At 41.1% G+C, this 19369-nt stretch overlaps 1 protein-coding gene across 1 annotated transcript in view; it reads right to left on the bottom strand.

Annotated features, from left to right (window-relative positions):
• Positions 1–226: 226 nt before the first annotated feature.
• The window catches only part of znf827 (zinc finger protein 827), a 74166-nt gene continuing 55023 nt past the window's right edge, over positions 227–19369 (bottom strand). The window contains exons 9-14 of the mRNA XM_084340892.1: positions 16064–16201; positions 14554–14725; positions 13208–13374; positions 9652–9861; positions 8385–8562; positions 227–4477 (exon numbers count right to left, since the gene is read on the bottom strand). Coding sequence (XP_084197018.1) covers positions 3457–4477; positions 8385–8562; positions 9652–9861; positions 13208–13374; positions 14554–14725; positions 16064–16201 — 1886 coding nt within the window. The 3' untranslated portion in view covers positions 227–3456. The remainder of the gene's footprint in view (positions 4478–8384; positions 8563–9651; positions 9862–13207; positions 13375–14553; positions 14726–16063; positions 16202–19369) is intronic.

The following is a 19369-nucleotide window of genomic DNA, read 5'->3' as shown; positions in this document are numbered from 1 at the left end:
CAGAAATGAGTCTAATCTGTACATTGTATTAAATCATAAATTAAATCATACAGTGTTTCTGTATTCATGCATAACAGATACTGAGCATCTATTCACTGAAGAAACGAGCAGTAATGAAGATGAAGAAAACACGTTTGTCATGTTAAGCAAAGTGTCTGAGCTGGTGGATGAACGTGACGTGCGCCATCAAAAGAACGAACAGAGAAAGAGACAAAACAAACTGCTGTAATATCTGATGTAAGCTTTACTTTCAAATCCTGTTACATTTAGATCTGGCAAGTTGAACATAAAATAATGCCAAATAAAGAAAACAAATACAAAACCAAAAAAAGTACAAATGATCTATTTACCAGTTATCGTCACAACCCTGTACAGCCTTAACAATGGAGTAATAAAAAAAAGCTTTGTACAGCACATACCAATCTTTACCGAGTGCCAAAAGATAAGATAGTTGAGCCTTTTTCTAATCATAAAATACAGCCAAACGTAAAGCTAACTGATTGTATAGACAGTGCAGTGTGATGCTAACTAAATGCAACCGAGGGAGTTAGTTTTAAACACAATTAAGTGCTAAAGAACTATAGAGAGGGCAATGTCATGCATACTCTGAAGTGCTGAAAAGGTAGTCAAGCTTTTTAGAAAAAAAAAAAAAAAAAAAAAGGTCACTGTGCTGCTTTACAATCGGGCAAAAATAAACAGAATAAGTGCTTAAGAATACTGGATTTCAGAAAGATAGAGCCCTGTCGCCTTTCTAAACATTACACTCAAACTAGAGGGGACATAAAGAAGTGCAGCCATTCATGATTAACTCCGTAATAAAAGGCAGACATTTTTAAAAGGTGTCAAGAGTGAGCACTTTTTTTTTTTATCTCCATCTTTTTTTTCTCTTTTGGACCCTGACAATTAGTTTGACTCATTCTCAGAAGTCTCAGGTGGTTTCCTTCCACCAAGTGGCACTAGAGTATAAAAGATAACGTAGATAGTACAAGGAGAGAGAGAGAGAGTGTGTGTGTGTGTGTGTGTGTGTGTGTGTGTGTGTGTGTGTTGGAGGGATGCTCCTTTCACTCCAGAGACAGCATGCCAGACATTGACAGAGCAAAAAGGAACAAACAAACAGCAGTGTAAAGGGGGACAATCGAGGCATCGCTCCAGAGCAGGAAGTGACGGATTCAATCCTAACATCACATCTTGCGGCGAGTTAACATTTTGGTCTTGACAATTCATGTTCTCTGTCCAATCAACTTTTCTTTTTTTTCCGGACATGTTTCTAAGTAGAAAAATAAAAAAAAGAGAGAAGCAACAATGATTCATAATCAGAAAATGCATGAGTAAAATAGACAAAAGGAAAACATAAGGAAAATAAAAAAACAATCCCTTTACAAATAAGGGATTTTGGCTTGAAGACCACTTACAAACACAAGTGTTATCAATAATGGGTAAAGCTTTGTTTCTTTCAAAATAAAACGCTTGTACTATGCTGCCCCTATCACGCAAACACACTTCTTTTTGAGCATCTTACGGATAAATACATATTCTCTGAATCAAAAAGTGCAGCACTGTGCAAAATTGGCTCATCACAATTTAGCCTGGGACCTTTAGTTCCCAGGGAGAGCTTGACCTCTACCGTCTAATTCACGCAATTTGTATTCATTTACTTTCTCCGATTTCACAGAGGCAGACCCTTTTGCACCGCTAGAAATGTCTACGTGTGAAACTAAGGGGTGTTGATTGAGTCATTTCCAGCAACTACTGTCCATTTCACAGTACGGTAACTTGGTGGATCTAAGTTTGCACTTAGGAAATAAAAAAAAATGGAAAATTAAAGGTTTAAGTGCTTTTGGCTTGAAGTGTAACTACATTAAGTGCAATTAAAACTCAAAAGGTTGACAGGAGGAGGAGGAGGAGGGGGCAAAAAGCAGTACCATGTCTGCCGGCCTAACAGAAGCCAGTGCCATTGAACACAACGCTGTACAAGTGAATGGCTTTGCTTCATCATTGCACCTACAGGAGTTTTTCTTCTTTTTTCTCACAATGGGTTCTCTATGAATGTTAGTAGAAAATGTTTTATTATGATGTAAAAGGCTCAGTAAAAAAGTAAAAAAAAAAAAAAAAAAAAAAAAATGAAAGACAACAAAATAAAAACCAAAAAAGACACAGAAGGCCACCAAACACACTAACTTTCCCGTCTTTTTCCAGCACAGAAGACGTCCCTGTTCACACTTCTGTATCGCTTCATTTTTCATGTACATAAACAAAAATACATTCATTCAAGTCATTTTGGAACAGTTTTTTTTCTTTTTTTTGTACACAAAAAATTACAAAAAGCTCCAAAAAGCACCATTGAATCGGCCTGTGGTGACCATGCCTGCGGGTAGCTCGCTAACCCGGAGCCGGTCACCTCCACAAAACAGTTATCTCATATATCTCTTCTAAGTATAGGTGCGTCATACATAGTTCTGCATACGAAGCTGCTCTGATATCTACCTGGTCTCAGAAAGAATTCATGTTTTTGTCTATGAGTGCAAATTCATTGGCAATTTATATTCACATCTAATTATAAGGACTAAATCTGTACTGATTCCCGTCATGATAGGTCCGATTGAATATTTCTTATTTACATTATCACAGCTTATCTTCTGTTGTGTGAGCTTACAAAAACTTAGCTAGGAAACCATTTGAATGTGATTTATTCTGAGGCGGAGGCGATATCAGGCGGCAGCTATGCATAATATGGTTTCACCATTATACAAAAAACCAACAGAAATCAAAAAGATGGGAGGGGGAAGGGCTACAAAACTATGTACAAGACTGATAAATAAGTAAGTGCGTGGTTTGAGGCGTTGCTTTGGAAACGTGCCTTTGTCAATGAAAAGCATTCCGTTTCATTGGTTCTGTCCACGTTGCACCGCTAACACTTCAGGATATCTCGAATTTTTAGCTTCCTAATGACGTCAAAGCTAGTTGAATCACAGAAACAGGCATGCTATTTCGATGCATAATAGCAATAGACAAAAATGCACTAAAATATAGCACTTGCAAGTTTTCGTTTCGTCTTTTCAACTTTTTATCTCGTCAAACGACTAAAGAAAAATATCTATAAAACTGAGATACATTAGTTTCCTCAGATAATGCAACTGGGTCCAGGTCATTCAGACATTTAAAAACAGAAAAACAAAAATGTAATAGAGAGTAGTAGTTGAAGTAGTAATAATTCAATTGATAGAACTGATAAGAAAAGCAGCTTTTTGATATAAATGCATTTTTAGCATGTACAGCCTTTTTCTCTTATAAATGTTTCTTTTCTTTTCTTCAATATGTTTGTCTGGTCCAGCTTATTCTGCTGGTCTGATTGGAAAAGACGTTTGCTCCCACTGCAGTGGTCAAGTGTCATTCACACCACCGTCCGAGGAGTGAGGGAAAGAGCGAGGAGAGGCGGAGGAGAGGAGGTGGGCGAGGTCAAACAGTCTTGGCCCTCTCCATCAGTCCCAGGTAGGCCAGGAAGGAGTGTTTGTGGGAGGTGGGTGAGGGTGGAGAGCGGGAGGGGGACGCCGAGTTGGAGGAGAAGAGGAGAGGAGATGTGGCGGGCCGCCATCTGGAGTGGAGGTGCGAGTGGAATGTGAAGCGGCTGTTGTGGGTGAACAAGGTGGTGAGGGGGATCAGGTGCGCCTGGTCGCAGTTCCTGTACTGCTCGAACACGTGGCGGGAGGAGGGGAGGAAGAGGGAGGGGCCGCCGCTGCTCGGTCCGCCGAGGTTTCTGGTGGCGTTGTTGCCGTTAGTGCTGACCAAGCAGTGCAGAGAGCTGGTGGCGTCCGGCTGGTGGGACTTACCCAGCGTGAGTGAGAGGGCGACGGACTGGAGCGCCTGGGACGCCGATAGACTCATGAGAGGGCTATTACTCCCACTCCCCCCGCTGCTCCCTCCTCCTCCGCTGAACAGGAAGTTCTCCTGGCTCTTTCGCAACAACGAGCCTCCCAGTGATGTTCCCTGGAGTGGCAGCTCCTCTTCTCCTGCCTCCTCATCGTCCTCCTCTTCTTCTCCTCCTAAGCCTCCGCCCAGTCCCCCCGCTCCTCCACTCTGGTGTTTCTTGAGGTGGCGGCTGAAGACGAAGGGGTGTGTGGTGGTGAAAGGGCACTCTTGGCAGCCGAAAGTCTGGCGCGGCGCGTGCTTCAGCTTCTTGTGCAGGTTGAGGTTGTCCTTGCGCTTGCAGCTATAAGAGCAGCGGTCGCAGTGGAAGGGCCGCTCGCCCGTGTGCACACGCACATGCTCGATCAGCTTATTGGCCGTCTTGGACAAGTAGCCACACTGCTCACACTTGTAGTGGTTGCCCAGGCGGTGCCCGCGCATGTGGGCCTCCAATGAGGCCTGGTCGGGCCACAGTCCCTGGCAGATGCGGCAGCGGTACTCCATCTTACAGTGCGTCTTAAGGTGGCACTCCATGGCCGCTGGACGATTGGTGGAGTAGATGCAGAAAGGGCACCTGGGTAATGCAACACAAGGGAGGTAGGGTGGGAGAACACGACACACAAAAGCAAAGGACAGTTGAAGAGGAAGCGTGCAGTCAGAACTCAAATAACACACCTTGAAATTTCATAACACAAAATGATGAAGAGGAGAAGGACAGGTAAAGGAAAAGTGTGTGTCATGTACAGTTCTGTGTGCTCATGGTGGTATGTGTGGCAGTTTAATGGTGGGAGAATTGAAGTGATCAGGTATATGTGTGTGTGGAGGAGGAGGGTGAGGGGTGGTGACAGGCTGGAGAAAAGATTGGAGCAGTAGGACATGAAGGGAAATGAAGGAATGGAGTGGCACTTACATTTAAATAGCACCTTTCATCTGCTCTGGGCCCCAAAGCGCTTCACAAACCCTGCAGAACAGAATCACCTCAGAAAAACCTCGAAATGGTCAAGGCCCTCTCTCCCTTTCTATACACTGCTACAATTCTAGAAATACTTCACATTGCTCAAGTGTATAATCGTGTATACACTGCTCTAGAAAAAAAAAGTCTTTATCTGGACTCGAGGGTCAGAAAATATCGGCAATCAGAGTTTGTTTAAAACTTCTTTGCCGTTAAGGTCCATTAACTTATTCTACACCTGTTTGGCAAAATCCCGCCTGCTTTTGAAAGTAAATGTATATAAATATAGATGTGGTTTATGTAAATTAAGAGACTGTGTAAACCTTGAAGAACTGAAAATATAACCCACATGTGCAAATATAAACAGTACAGCAAAGAAGTTGACTTAAAGCAGACTTTGACTAAACTAGCTATAAAAACAATATCAAAAGAGCTCAGTTCTTCCATCGCTGTTCTTCTCCCTTGAATAAAAAGAACCTAAAATAACCTGCTTCTTTCCCCTTTGAATGCTTGCTTAAAGAAATCAATCTGGCTTCAAAAACATTAAAACCAGACAGAAGAAACATTTATAAAACCTCCTGTACATGTATTCACGCACACACTAACAGCTAGCAGCAAATCCTCAAGTTGGTGACTAAAGATGCTGTGTGAAGATCTTTGAGCTATGGAGGGGGCTTCTTGTGTGTTTGTGTTCTGTCTAAAGTATACGTCCATGTAACTGTGTTGGCAGTTCCCTAGTTTACATGTAGTGAAATGCTACCGCTACTGATGGCTGCACAAAAAAAATGCAGAATACAGATCTTTGTTTATGACGAGATGAGGCGATAATCATAATGATACTCGATGGTTCTGCACATGCACAGGCTGAAGTTATGAGAACAACTGAAAAACAAAAACATGGCGTGTTGTTACTTGATATGAATCTGCATTTCCCCCTAAAAATGTAGGCAAATATTGTCATGTGTGGAAGTTTTCTTTTTTGCTGTCTGAATTTGCATCTCAGTACATGATTCTGATTGGCCTGAGCTCAAACACTAACATCATCAGTGTGTGGTGTGGATGCTGAGATCAACAGATGGGCTTTATGTTAGCTTGACAGGCCTGAAATGGGACATAAATGTGTCACAGTACAACAAAGGCTCCTGTGGGACTGGAGTATGGAGATGGAGAGGGAAGCATGTGAGGAGACTAGAGCTACAGAAACAGTGGATATTAGAAAACAAGGCTGCCTGATCAATAAAAGGTCATAACTACAGTATATCTATGCATGCATGAGTGCTTGTTTATATATTTGAGTATGTACGGGTGTGAAGTGTTTGGGATGCAAACTACAGTGCAAGTTAAGGGTGGGAGAAAGATACTTTCAGTAATCAGAATTTAAACTCTAATTCTCGACATTGTGATCACCTGTAACAATTTTGTAAATTCAGGCTGTGCCGAACAGCTGAACCAATTGAATGGTGAAACATGTCGTAAACATCTGTGACATTGATGTTTAGAAGCTTGGCTGCTTCTTGAGTTTTTGGGAGGATGGCTGAGGATGAGATAATGGAATAAATTCAACTGTTTGTTTTAATTATGGATTATAAATTGTCACACACTGAAAAAAAATTAATCATGTATAGAAATAAACAATTTTGCTGCAATCGATAATCATTTTATCATCGCATCGTGGCTAGGGGTGTAACGATTCTGGGACGCGATACAAACAACCACCACCTTGAGTCATGGTCCCGTCTAATGGATCCGCGCCGCTCTGTAGCCCCAACCTACTACCACCGCTGCCTCAAAACTTAGTCTTTTACTTTCACTTTCAACATGGCTCACATGAACATGTCAGTAAGCCCATCAGTCCTGTCCTCAAAAGTACAAAAACTGCACAGAAACCCATTTCCCCCTCAAAGCGGCCTCCCTTCACGCCTCAAAAATAGAGTTTTGTCGGACTGTCAGTCTGCGGCAAACAGCTGCCTGCTTCTGTCAACGGACTGTGCTCAATATGTTGCATTCAGTGGCTGCTCGTAAATTACAAAAGCTGGGTCACATTTATCACATCAAACTTTTTAAAGACTTTTGACAGTGTTCTGGGGACCGTATTTTCCTCTGAGAACAGCTTGTTTATTCAGTTATGGAAAAAATAAATATTTCTCACTTTGTATTATTACCCCATTAACATTGTAAATATACCAAAACTACATAGTGCCCCTTTAATATGTAGACTGGTCATGAAAGAAGTGTATATAGAAGTGTGTAAAGTGAATCTACCTTCATAGTGTTCTTGATATTCCAAATTGAAGTTGATTTAATAAAAACCTGACATCTTTTTCTCCTTTTTTATTATCTACCAACCTCAACCCTGCCACTGACCGGACTGTACGAACCAAACTGTGGATAAAAAAAATACTATAAAACAAAATCTGAGCCAAACTGTGGATTTAAATAAATAAATAAATAAATAAATAAATAAATAAATAAATAAATAAAATAAAATCTGAACCAAGCCGTGAATTACGAGAATCGTTACACCCCTAACCGTAGCCATCTGAATCAAATGGGATTGTCAGGTTCCAAGAGATTCCCACCCCTAGCAAGTAAGGTTTGGACGTTTGTATGTTAAAGCTTTACATTTCACAAAATGCATGCAGTCTATTAAAAATGTCAGATCAGAAATGTCATATATATATATATATATAAAATTATAAATTAGGATTGACTTGTGTGACTCTAGTATATGATCTTACAAATGTAAAGAGCTGACATGTATGGAGTGTGTTCACGTGCTTCTACATGATTATCTTCTAGGGGTGTGCCAACACATTTTATACAACACAAAGTACAGTATGCAGTATATAGTGTATCTGTTTTTGGGGGAGAAATTAAGTAGCTTTCTGGGATGCAGGTTTCATCACATATTCTTGTTTGGCATGGCTGTTAGCTGTGGGCAGTGGAACAACAGACCCTGAGGCGAAGCCCATTTCCCTCTCCCTTCTGTTCATTGCAGCCACTGCAGACCCACAGACCACTGTCTAATAACTTACACTTGCCAAGAGAGGCTGTCAAGCTAAACTACAGCTTGTATCATTTCATTTGCTGGCTGCAGATGATGAACATTAAAGAGAGGTTAACTGATTGAGGACACATGGCTGGAATAATCTTCAAATAGACCAGCAGTCTGTGTTTCTGTCTTATTAATGAAAGTTTACAGGTGAAATCTGTATGGCTGGTATAATCAGCTCTTACTAAAACGAATCATGTGAATGTCAGCAAGCTTTATGTGTTTGAAATGATTTATCTGTCTGTATCCTTAAAGTTCATTTATATGCATCATTTCATATATGTAAAGTAAGTTAAAGACTGCATGTTAAATAAGACAAATATAAATATGCTTTTGTTGGCACACCCCTAGTATAGGTCTGAGTCTGTATTTACTGTATGTGTGTTTTTGTGTGCAGTGAATTTAAAGGGTAGGGGGGGTGAGGGAGGGGGAGGACGGGCGGAGTTAGGAACCTCTGTCTGTACTTGCTTTCCTTACTTGAGCCCTCCGGAGGGGACGGTGTGGCACTTCTTGTGCTCCAGCAGCTGCTCGGGCGTCTTGAGGAACTTGTGGCAGACGTCACACTCGAACATTCGCGTGATGAGGTGGATCTGGAGGTGCCGCTCATACATGTTACGTGTCTTGCACACAAAATTGCAGAAGACGCACTCGAAGCCTGAAGAGAAGGAAGAGAGGAGAGGGTGAGTTAAGACGGAGTTTGTTTTGAAATGATGTTGAATTTGATCCTTTTGTTGCAGAGCGGTTGTGCTCTTCATACTCAACATGACTAAAATCTGAAACAAGAGTTCAGATAAAGAGAAAATCAGTTCGGGCTGAAACTATCCGTTATTTCATTGTAGATGAATCTGTCAGTTATATTCATGATTAATCGATCAGTTGTTTGTTCTATAAAATATCCAAAAAATAGTGAAAAATGTTGATCTGTATTTCAGAAAACCAAAGATAACAACTTCAAATGTCTTGTTTTGTACACAACCCAAAGATATTCAAGTTTACTACAGAAACCAAAAAATATTCACATTTACGAAGCTGCAATCACAGAATGTTGACTTATTTTTTGCCACACTAGACAAAACATCCATTTTCACAAGGTGAGTAGTACTCCTCGTCACTAGTAAACTGATCTTTATATGTACTGCACTGTTAAATTACTCAATGGAAAAAGAAAAGTAAATCAAAACAGCCTGGATTAGGCCTCATTTGGCACAATTAAGGGAATGGAGTCAAGATGTTAATTTCGACACTTCAGGACTCATTTGCAACTTTCTGAAACTGTTCTAGATTCACGGGTGTATTTTTGTATGACAAAAGTACTAATGAATGATCCCTTCTCTTCTTGACACCCATATTTAGTCTGTCACCCAGTGTGAGCAGCTTTCTGACTAAAAAGCAAGTGTTTTTAGTCCCGATACAACTCCAAAAGATGAAGGTAATTAGACGTTATGATGGGCTTGATGGCTTTAAAAGGCTCTCAAAACTGACTTTCTCAATCAGCTTCTTGCTTCTTCTTCAGGGACGAACATATTCGAACGGTTTTCTCATTTCTTTTTTTTCTTACTGTGAGCTAACTGGTGTGAGGTGAGCAGGGCCAGTTGGAAAAAGCTGACTTGATTTACATGATTTAGCGACATCTGAATCATAATTTGATGACGGTTGGAAGGTTCATATATACTGGTACAGAGAAATAAAAATAAAATGAAATGATGAAGTTAATCTGGTTACAGTGGTTCCTACAAGTCCTTGCCTTTGTCAGACTTGTCCTCAGTTCCTGATCCTGAGTGGCTTCCAGAGCTGGACTGGCTGCCTGCGGAGGAGGGCGGGGCTAGCAGGCCCCTGAGTTCTTCGTTACCGTGGGTGAGGTCTCCGCCCTCCGAGCTGTTGAGTGAATCGCTGAGGGCCGAGAGAGACGAGGAGGTGCTCTTGGTCTCGCTGAGGGGACTCCTTGAGTTCAGACCTGGACACACGGGGACAGATAGAAAGTAAGAAAACTTTTAATAGATGTAACGTAAAAGGTAAAACTGTACCCTTTGCAGTTAAAACCCACATTTTTCATGGTGAAAAATCAGTTTCAAGAGCCCCATCGTTATGCACATGCATACAGACAAACAGAATAAAAGCAGGCAGCCTCCACAGTCTTGTGCTCTGGCTGAGGCCCCGCTGCCAGTCAAATCTAGATGCAGTGTGCTTTTATTGATCCCTCTCTCTAAGTCCGCAATTCACTGGGAAGAGAGAGGGAATTAGAAGGGGAGGGGGCGAGACGGAGGGAGGGGTGAGGAGCGCGGGTCATGGCCGAAGGAGCTAAGATGGCGGGAGCATCTCAGGGCACAGCTCAACAAAGGGCATTCACTCTGGAGGGAGTGAAAGGAGGGAGAAAAGGCTGCACGGATCCTGAAATGGTTGACCTATCTTTATAATACAGACACACAGACATACCAGACAAACTCTAAAACATACAGGGATGCATACAGCACACATACAAAGAAATTGTAAGCCATAGATGATGTGATTAATTACTTTCAATCAAATCTAAATATACGGGGGTCATTCACATCACAGTATTAGCAGCATTTTGAATACAGTATTGAGGAAGCTTTTATCTCCTTGGCTGCAGTATTTAACATACACTTGCCTTCTCTTACAACATCCAAAAAGGCTAATGTCACAGAATGTAAGCAAAGAGGAAGACGCTGCTTTCTGAGGCAGTGGGCCTCGACCTTGAAAACGCACCTCAACTGAAAAACATTTCATTTTCTCTTTTACTGAATAGCTTCGTCTGCGATTGCCTGGCAACATTCATGATATAGGGAATGGAAATAGAGACCCAAAGTCTGACTGTCACATAATTCACCACCTTCCTCCACTACGGAGAAGTATACCCGACCAACCCTTTAACCGTGTGAGTCCAGCCTTCACAGGGGGTCAGCCTGAACTATGACACCTGCTGAGCTCAGCCATCTCCTGCGTGGGCGTGTCCAGATAACCAGCCTTTTACAGTCAGTAAGGATCCTCTCTAAGTGGTGCTTAGCCTCTGAAGTATAGACACTTTAACAAACAGGGCTGGACCGTGAAAAAATTATTGAAATCACCACACATGGAAGGTAAGTGACTAGAAGCCGCACTCCTGTACATTAGTTTGTTTGGTGGTGGTGTCCATCTTGTGTGAGACTGAGATAAATGCCAAGCCGGGCTCAGAGACTTAAAAGATGGCCACAGTGGCATCGTAAACCCAGCTCGTCTCCAAAGGACCCAGGGCCTATTGATTTTTTCCCCTCAGGCACGATAAGGGCCAACCTTCTCAGATAAACAAGGCCACTGTGGCCTCTGAAAGACCCCTCAGCTGTCTAGGCCGGACAATCCCACCCACCCACACACAAGCACACACACACACACACACACACACACACACACACACACACACACACACACACACACTGAGGAGCAGAGGAAGAGCAAAACGTCAGCAATAAACTGGACAAAGCTGTTTTAGACAAAAACACTCATATCGACCACCAGGGGTTCACACCAGCAGCTTTAAAAGTCCAAAGAAGGTCGGCTGGAGGAGGCTTGTGTGTGAAACCCAATTCTACTGCTTTTCTTTCCCGGCGCCCTCTGAACCGACACTGGACTGTGAGTTTATGAAGTTTAGGTTACTGTCACATTAGGATGTTTTGACTTGAAACAGCCTTTGCTGATTTCCTTTCAAAACAGTAAAAAGCCGGGAGGTTACAGGACAGTCGATAAGTATGTAGACAGCATTTATGTTGTGTTGGTTTTGTACTGAGGCACAGTAGATCTGAAATTAAAGAGCTGAATTCATTATTAGTCAGTTACTCTATTAATTAATTGCTGATTTGTGTACATTATTATTTTTGCTGATTGATAAATCATCAGTAGGAATGCACAATATATATTTGACCGATAAATTATCGGCCCAATAATGGAAAATTTATATAAAAAAATAATAGATCATCCATCATGCTCACATCTTTGCCTTTCTTACTCTCAGATGTGCATAATCTACAGGTTAGAAACTTTTATATTTAAACACAAAGATGTGAAATTATCAGTTATCTTATCGGTAAAAAAAAACAAAAACATGGTTAATTACAACACTGAATTTTTATGATAAGAATTAGTGAGCTTTACAGAAGCTCACAGACAACAACTAAAAAAGATCAATAGCCAAAAGTTCGCTTAACATTAGCTTTTATGTTGCAAACTGCATTGTTTGACTTTAATTACTCATGCACGCATGTGACCTCCATCCCACTTGCGGAGGCAGGTGGCATGTAAAACAAAGAGGCAACTGCGGGAGTCGCACATGCAGACAGCGGAACGAAGTCTATTTTATTTAAAACAAAACAAAAACTATTTCGAATAATCTCCAGTGTTGCAGAAAATACATAAATTCAAACACTTTCAGTGACACATGCTTATTCACCTCTATTTTATTTTAAGCTTTCAAGGCCTTGATTTTTTTGCTCAAATTTCACCAATTTTAAGGTCCCATTAGAACCCTGAAATAAATTAGCTGCAGTCCTACATGAAATATGAATTGTATGGGTACAACACAGAGTTTGAGCTTTAATCTGAGTGTGTGTACACCTACAAATTAATAACGTAGGAACTGTAACCCTTCATTGGCTGAAAATGGAGGGAACATGTATAAAAACACTCCAATTCTTAAAACCCTTCAATCTGAAAGTCGGCTCTTTAACCTCGGCCGTTGTTTAAATTTAAACCCCATGTGTTGGAGTACAGAGCCAAAACAATAGAAAATGTGTCACCGTCCAAGTACTGCACTGTATTTCTATTCTGAGCTGTGAACAAGAGCCACAATGTGTAAGCTACCACCCACTCTAACATGTGAGAGTAATTTTGAAAATAACTCCATAAATCATTTTTTCTAGGGGTTGAATCATGTACTTTGCTACTATCCAGTTTGAGAACCCGGCATGAACAGCAGAAACGAGCATTACTGCTGACACGATTAGTCAATTGATCAAATGATTAATCGACAAAAAAGACGAAAACGGCAACTATTTTAATAATTGCTGAAAAGCCAAACGTGCAAGAGTCGGCTTCTCACCTGTGCCGATTTTCTGATTTTCTGTGTTTATGTTTTGGAGTGTTGGTTGATATAAATCAGGAAAAAAAACAAATCTTTTTACTAACAAAAATAATATATAGAATAAATTATATGTTAGTTCCAACCCTTCATTACACCAGCACATATTTAAGACGTTATCTTTATGATGCTGTCATTCAGAACCAGTGGATCATCAGGGATTCTTCTTTACCTGCATGTCCGGTACTAATGTGGTTCTTCATGTCGTTCTCCTCCATGCAGACGTAGTCACAGACGCTGCAGCAGAGCGAGAACATCCACTGCTCCTTGTCCACATGGAGCGACATGTGGCTGACAAACTGGGCGTTCAGCTCCGTCTGGAAATCACACACATGGCAGCTGGACAGAGAACAGAGAGGAAGAGGAAGGAAGATGGCAAGAATAACAGTCAGCTTTAGTGTTATATTATGTCCGCATAAATTGGTGAGTGGCACAGTGCGGATACATTTATTTTAATTTGTGAAAGATGATTGAAATACAGTATTTCCACACCACAGACATGGTGCTATTTGATTTCTTTTCAGATCATTAGCCACATAAAAGTATTAGAGCAATAGAACAACATTTTGGGAAATACACTCATTCATTTTCTCGCTGAGAGTTAGATGAAAAGAACACTCTGCAAGGAAAATATGAAGCTCCAGCCAGGAAGCAGTTTTAAGCTTAGCTTAACATCAAGTCATTTTAAATTACATTTTTAATGACAAATCAAATGTATTTATTTATCATTTTATTATTTTACTGCTATTAATTTTACCTTAGCTCTTTATCTTGCTGTCCTACACCGACCTCTGCTCGTTTGTTGGTCTGTGTTTTTGACATGCAACATAATGGTTGTTGCTTGTGTGATTGTGGACAGGGTAAGCTGCAAATTAATTGCCCTCTTTGGGATCAATAAAGTCGTCTGAATCTGAAAGACTGTAGGCAGGGGGAAACAGCTAATCTTCATATGCCAACATGTCTAAAAATGACTAAGGAGTCACTGTGAGGTTGCCACACAACCTGCACAGACTCCAGAAAGTCATTACTCCTGTACAAAAAAATAGTTCTCTGGGTTTACTGGCTAGAATCTCATTATCTGCCAATAACTGATAACATTAATTTTGCATTATCAGGCTAATAAATTATCAGTCAGATTTAAATTGTGCATTCTTAATTTGAACAATATTTGTTGTCATTACTGTTTTCATTCTTGAACTATGCCTTTGATAACTATGTATTTGATAAACAGATGTGAGTGTGGTATTGATTTTCTCATCTAACTCTCATAAAAAGAAGCAAATAAGCATAATTTCCAGATAAATGATTCTCAAGAATAGAAATTGAAATTGAAAACAAAGAAAAAAAGAGCAGCTGGTGAAGAAATTAAACCAAGGATAAATTAGGAATATATAATATGATTAGAAATCAAGCAACTGATACAGATAAATCAAAAAATGCCTTGCTTCCATCATCTCATATTGTCTGGATGCATCCTAAAAAGGAGTTAGGGGTTGCGTTTTGATCTGTTATCACTACCTGTAGTAGTAGGGGCAGTTCTTGCGCTCGGCGGCGTCAGCTGTAACAGCGCTGACAATCTGCTCAGCGTCTGTGTTGACCAGCTTGACAGAGTGGATGGTCAGGTGCTGATTGAGGTTAGCCCTGCACTTGGCTGCGTAAGGACACAGGTGACACTTGTACTTCCTCTCTTCTGCAACCAAACACACACAGACACAAGACCTCGGGTTACTGTAAACATTACCTCAGATGATATTTCATTAAGTCGTGCTCAGCCTCCGAGCCTTTAAAGCAAGCTTAAACCTAATTACTTAACGCCTAACCCTGCCTCACCTCCGCCTGACCCCGACTGCAACTCTGATCCTGGGAAAAGGAAGAAAAAAACACCTTGTGATGTCTGACTAAATCAGCCTTTCTGGGAAGCTGAATATTCCTGTAGATGCCACAAGATGGTGAAAAAATGAAGCGAGTCCAGATGTAATTTCACTGTAATTGTGAGCAATATAAAATCAAATAAAATACAAAAACACAATTGTTCCTTTTATCTTACGACAAATCAACATAGCACATCTTCTCCCTCTTGCTCCCCCTCGAACGCACACACACACACACGCTTACACACACACACACACACACACACACACACACACACACATGCTCACACACACCATTTGCCCCAAGGACATGAAGCCAGGCAACCTTTATGTCGCCGGGGAAACCAAAAAGACCATCACACTGACATATGCCCCTGCTTCTGCTCTCTGTGGTGTGGCCAAGCTGTTCACAGCCAACACTCTCAGATGGTGTGTGTGTGTGTGTCGTGTAGTGTGTGCACGCAAAATGTGAGAGCATGTCCAATTGTGTGGGGGCATTTTGTACACGAGTACACATTTGTGCGCCCAGTGATTTAGTCTGTGATCTCAAGTAGGTTGCATTAATTTCTAATCCGCCGTTAATTTGCTTTAAATAAAACTGTGCAAGCAGAATATTCATTCTTTCTTTTTTTCTATTTTGCTAATAAGGAGCGAGAGATGGATTGCAGAGGACAGTGACAGGGTAGAATGGATCAATTTGGAGCAAAGAAGGGCCAGGTTTGAAAACACAGTGTAATCAGGACACAAGGGAGTGAACAGCCTCATCCTGAGGAAGTCTCCCGTGTCTGTGAGTGTGAGGGAGAAAGTGAAAGAGGGAACCAATCGTAGCTGCATCAGAATTACTGGCGTGTGTGTGTGTGTGTGTGTGTGTGTGTGTGTGTGTGTGTGTGTGTGTGTGTGTGTGTACTCTGTGAGGCATCCCTCTAGCTGGGTAATTAGACGGGCAGTTTTCCCAGTGAGACTAATCATGGTAGTAATCTCTTTAAAGGAAGGGTAATCTAGTCTAGTAAGCCTTATTTACTTACTGTCGGCAGCACAAACACATGCACAAACAGCAGCCAACATCTATATGCATCCATCTATACATTAACGAACAGGTGTGGCGCAGTGATGTGCACATACGCTGATGATGTCATTGTATACGTGCGTGGATTTACCTGTGTGTAGCGATAGATGTCTTGAAAGAGTCTGCTGTCTACCGAACACCTTGCCACAGACAGGACAGGGGAAGAGCTGCTCGTTTAGTCTCCACTGGGCGATCCCGTTTCCTGGCTCCCCATCATCCTTTTCTGAGTCTGGAACACACGAACGCAGAGAACCATCCTCATCATTCACTGCTGACACAATCAGCCACAAATGCATCTGCAGGTGGACTAAGGGCTGTGAAGTCATGCTGTTATAAATCAAAGTAACTTTAGTTCAATATATATTGATGTTGAAACCATAACACACTGCTGTGGTATGTGCCCATGTCCCAGTTGTGGTGTTTTGGTTGTTTTTTCAGTGCATCTGGGGCATTTTGCTTTTAGTCAATAGTAGACAGTTGAGAGGTGACAGGAAAGAAGAGGACAGGGGGGAATGATTACAAAAAAGGTCATAAACGACTTGGGTAAAGCTGCAATTATAGTAGAGTATAAAGGATGCTTCAAAGCTTCTACGTTGCTATGGTAATTGATGTCCAAATCATCATTTGAAGGCAGGAGACATTGCATTCGCTGAAGAAAAAAAAAAAAAAAGGGGAGCTGTTATGAGTGGAAGCTTGTGTGTCCAGTGTGAAGTGTGAAGACATGCGTCGCCCACCCCCTGTGATGTCTAAGCTTTAAATAATCGCATGTGATTCTCACTTAAGCTTCAAAGCCCCAAAAATTGTACTCGGGACAGTCCTTGTGCGTGTCTTAACTAGAGTCTTTCTGAGAATAGTAACTGAGCCCGACCCGAACTTGACAGCCATTCTGTTTTTTAGTACGCGACTCAGGTCTGACACAAGTAAATGTAAGCTGAAGCACTGAGTTAGGAAAGTAACAAGTAGCAGGTCAGCTGAAAGGAAGGAAGTTGCTGCATCTTGCCTAGAAATAGTCTGGCGCGTAACCCTCAATAAAACCACTTTGGTTTTTGTATGTGACATTTAGCGAGTTGCAAAAAATGCTTGTAAGGTGCCCCCAACTTCTAAGCTAACCTGTTTATTCCCAGAAAATGTCAAACTATTCCTTTAAAATCTCAAAAGAAAATTAAATGAATACATACATAAAGTAAGACATTTTCTACCCAGCTGTTATAACCTCATACGGTATTATGTTTCTGTGAAGGTGCCCATGTGCCCTCCACCCACCCATCAGTCCTAATTTCTCCTATGGAGACTGTGTGGTTTTCCATGCTAATCAGCCTGCATGCTACACACTTCTCCTCCGGCCTCCACCCTACTGCACAGAGACAGTCAGGAGAGGCTGGAGGGCGACGGGAAATATGACACAGACGAGAATTAAATGAGATGACAAAGGGAAAGAAACAATACACTCACATAACATTTTGCGAGAAGTGGAGGAAAATTCGATCTGTAGTTAATGAATGGTTCTAACCTTTAAGATTATGGGCCACATCCTCAAAAGCGTAACATTATATTCACTCATTTGGCTGCTTTAAATCGTGACAACTTAATACTATCTGTTAAAGTATCACATCGCAAAAACTAGAACGCTGTGAAAATGAGCCACAAATCTATTCCTTACCTATGTAATCATGAAAAGTCTCATTTCCTTCAGAGTCAGGGAAACAACAAAACAACTGATACACTGTGGGCTAATTTGCTAACCCACAAGATTGAAACCTGTCTGCTACCGTTTGACAGATGCTCCTTGTCTAGCCTGCGGGAGCGATGCAGTGCAAATGCATTCTTAATGTCAACGGCAAGCAGCAGTCCTTTGCTCTAAAGCCTGCAGCATACACAGATCACTACTGAAGCTCTCCTTACTGCATGTCACCCCTCCTTCCCTCCACCCCTCTATCAAAGAAATAGGAGTGACTGTAATATTCAGATTATAGAATCTTAAGAAATGAAGTTTCTGCTTTGAATTTGACCTCTTCACATGAATAGGGCACAGAGTAATTCACAAGGGTAAAAACAAATTGACTTTTGTCAATGTGCTATGCAACTTTCACAGATGGAGGCTCGATTATCTCTTTTTTCTTAGCATCTATAATGTTCAAAGAACATACTACACAGCCTGACCTTTGCCAAAACATTCGTATTTGCAAGGCGCTACAGAAAGAAAAAATATTCTTTATGTCACTCAAGAGTTTTAATAAAGGAAAGAAAAACTTAAAGTTTTAATTATTTGCAGATGGAAATCAGTGCACACAAACTTGACTTTACAAAAGAGAAAGAAAATGACAAAAGGAATGAAGTCATATATCGCACAGTGTAAATTCAACAACAAGGTGTGGGAGCTCCTTGAGGTCACATTTTTTGATTAAGATTACTTTAATGGACACCTTTAGTGGACAACTTTTTAAAAAGCCATTCACTAAAGGTGTCCATTAAAGCAAAGGATGTTTTCTTGCATTCATGTGAAGGTATTTTGTGAATCAAATGTTAAAGAACAGATGCATTGGCTTTGGAAGGTGGTATGAAAGGACATTTTACTATAATTGCACTGACTCACAGACCCTTAAGCATTTTTTTTTTCTGTAAAGGTCTCAGATATTTAATCCCCATTCTCACACATCTTTTTTGAACTGTTAAAGCGAACTACAGCACGTTTGGTTTGATATAAGCATAAAAAAATAAAAATAAAATTCATATTTTACCAAAGGAGAGTGGCATAATTAAATGTTATTGCTCTGCATGTCTCATGTTCTTTTGATTCGAGGGAAAATATCATTTTAAGGAATACCAAATATTTTCTGATGACTTGGAGTACTGAAAAAATGTATCCGTTTCTCCTTTCTACTGTAGGTCTCACTGCTGTAATAAAGGTGCATGAGGGCACAAGTGTGTGTGTGGTTCCTCACAGGAAGTGAAGGTGCGACAGAGGCAGACATTTGTTAGTGCGACCTGTAGGTCACAGACTTTCTGACCTCCTGCATTAGCTGAAAATCTCCTTCTTTCCCATGATGGCCCTGATATCTGTCTTCGACCGGCTATTCACTCTTCTTTTCTCCAAACTCGTCTGTGTGTCGCTAATTCTGAGAATCATTGACCTTCTTATGGGGCTTGTAGCTGAAGCTTAGCACATAAAAGCATTAACTTGTCCTGACTCACAAGTGAGACTTGGGGATGGCCTGGTCAGGGCAGTGGCTCGAGGCCACGACCTGGCAAACAGGCTGATGATTAAGCCAGTTAGGGAGTGGCGTAGGCCTTGAAGTGGTTAATGGTTTAATTAGCGCTATTAGAGCTGGAGAGAGAGGGACACAAACAAGAAATGAAGGATTGTACTAAATCCCAGACTGAAGGGAGAAGACAGCAA

Source organism: Pagrus pagrus, assembly GCF_965226575.1.
Source record: "Pagrus pagrus genome assembly, chromosome: 2".
Taxonomy (NCBI): domain Eukaryota; kingdom Metazoa; phylum Chordata; class Actinopteri; order Spariformes; family Sparidae; genus Pagrus; species Pagrus pagrus.
This window is presented reverse-complemented; position numbering and strand designations above follow the sequence as displayed.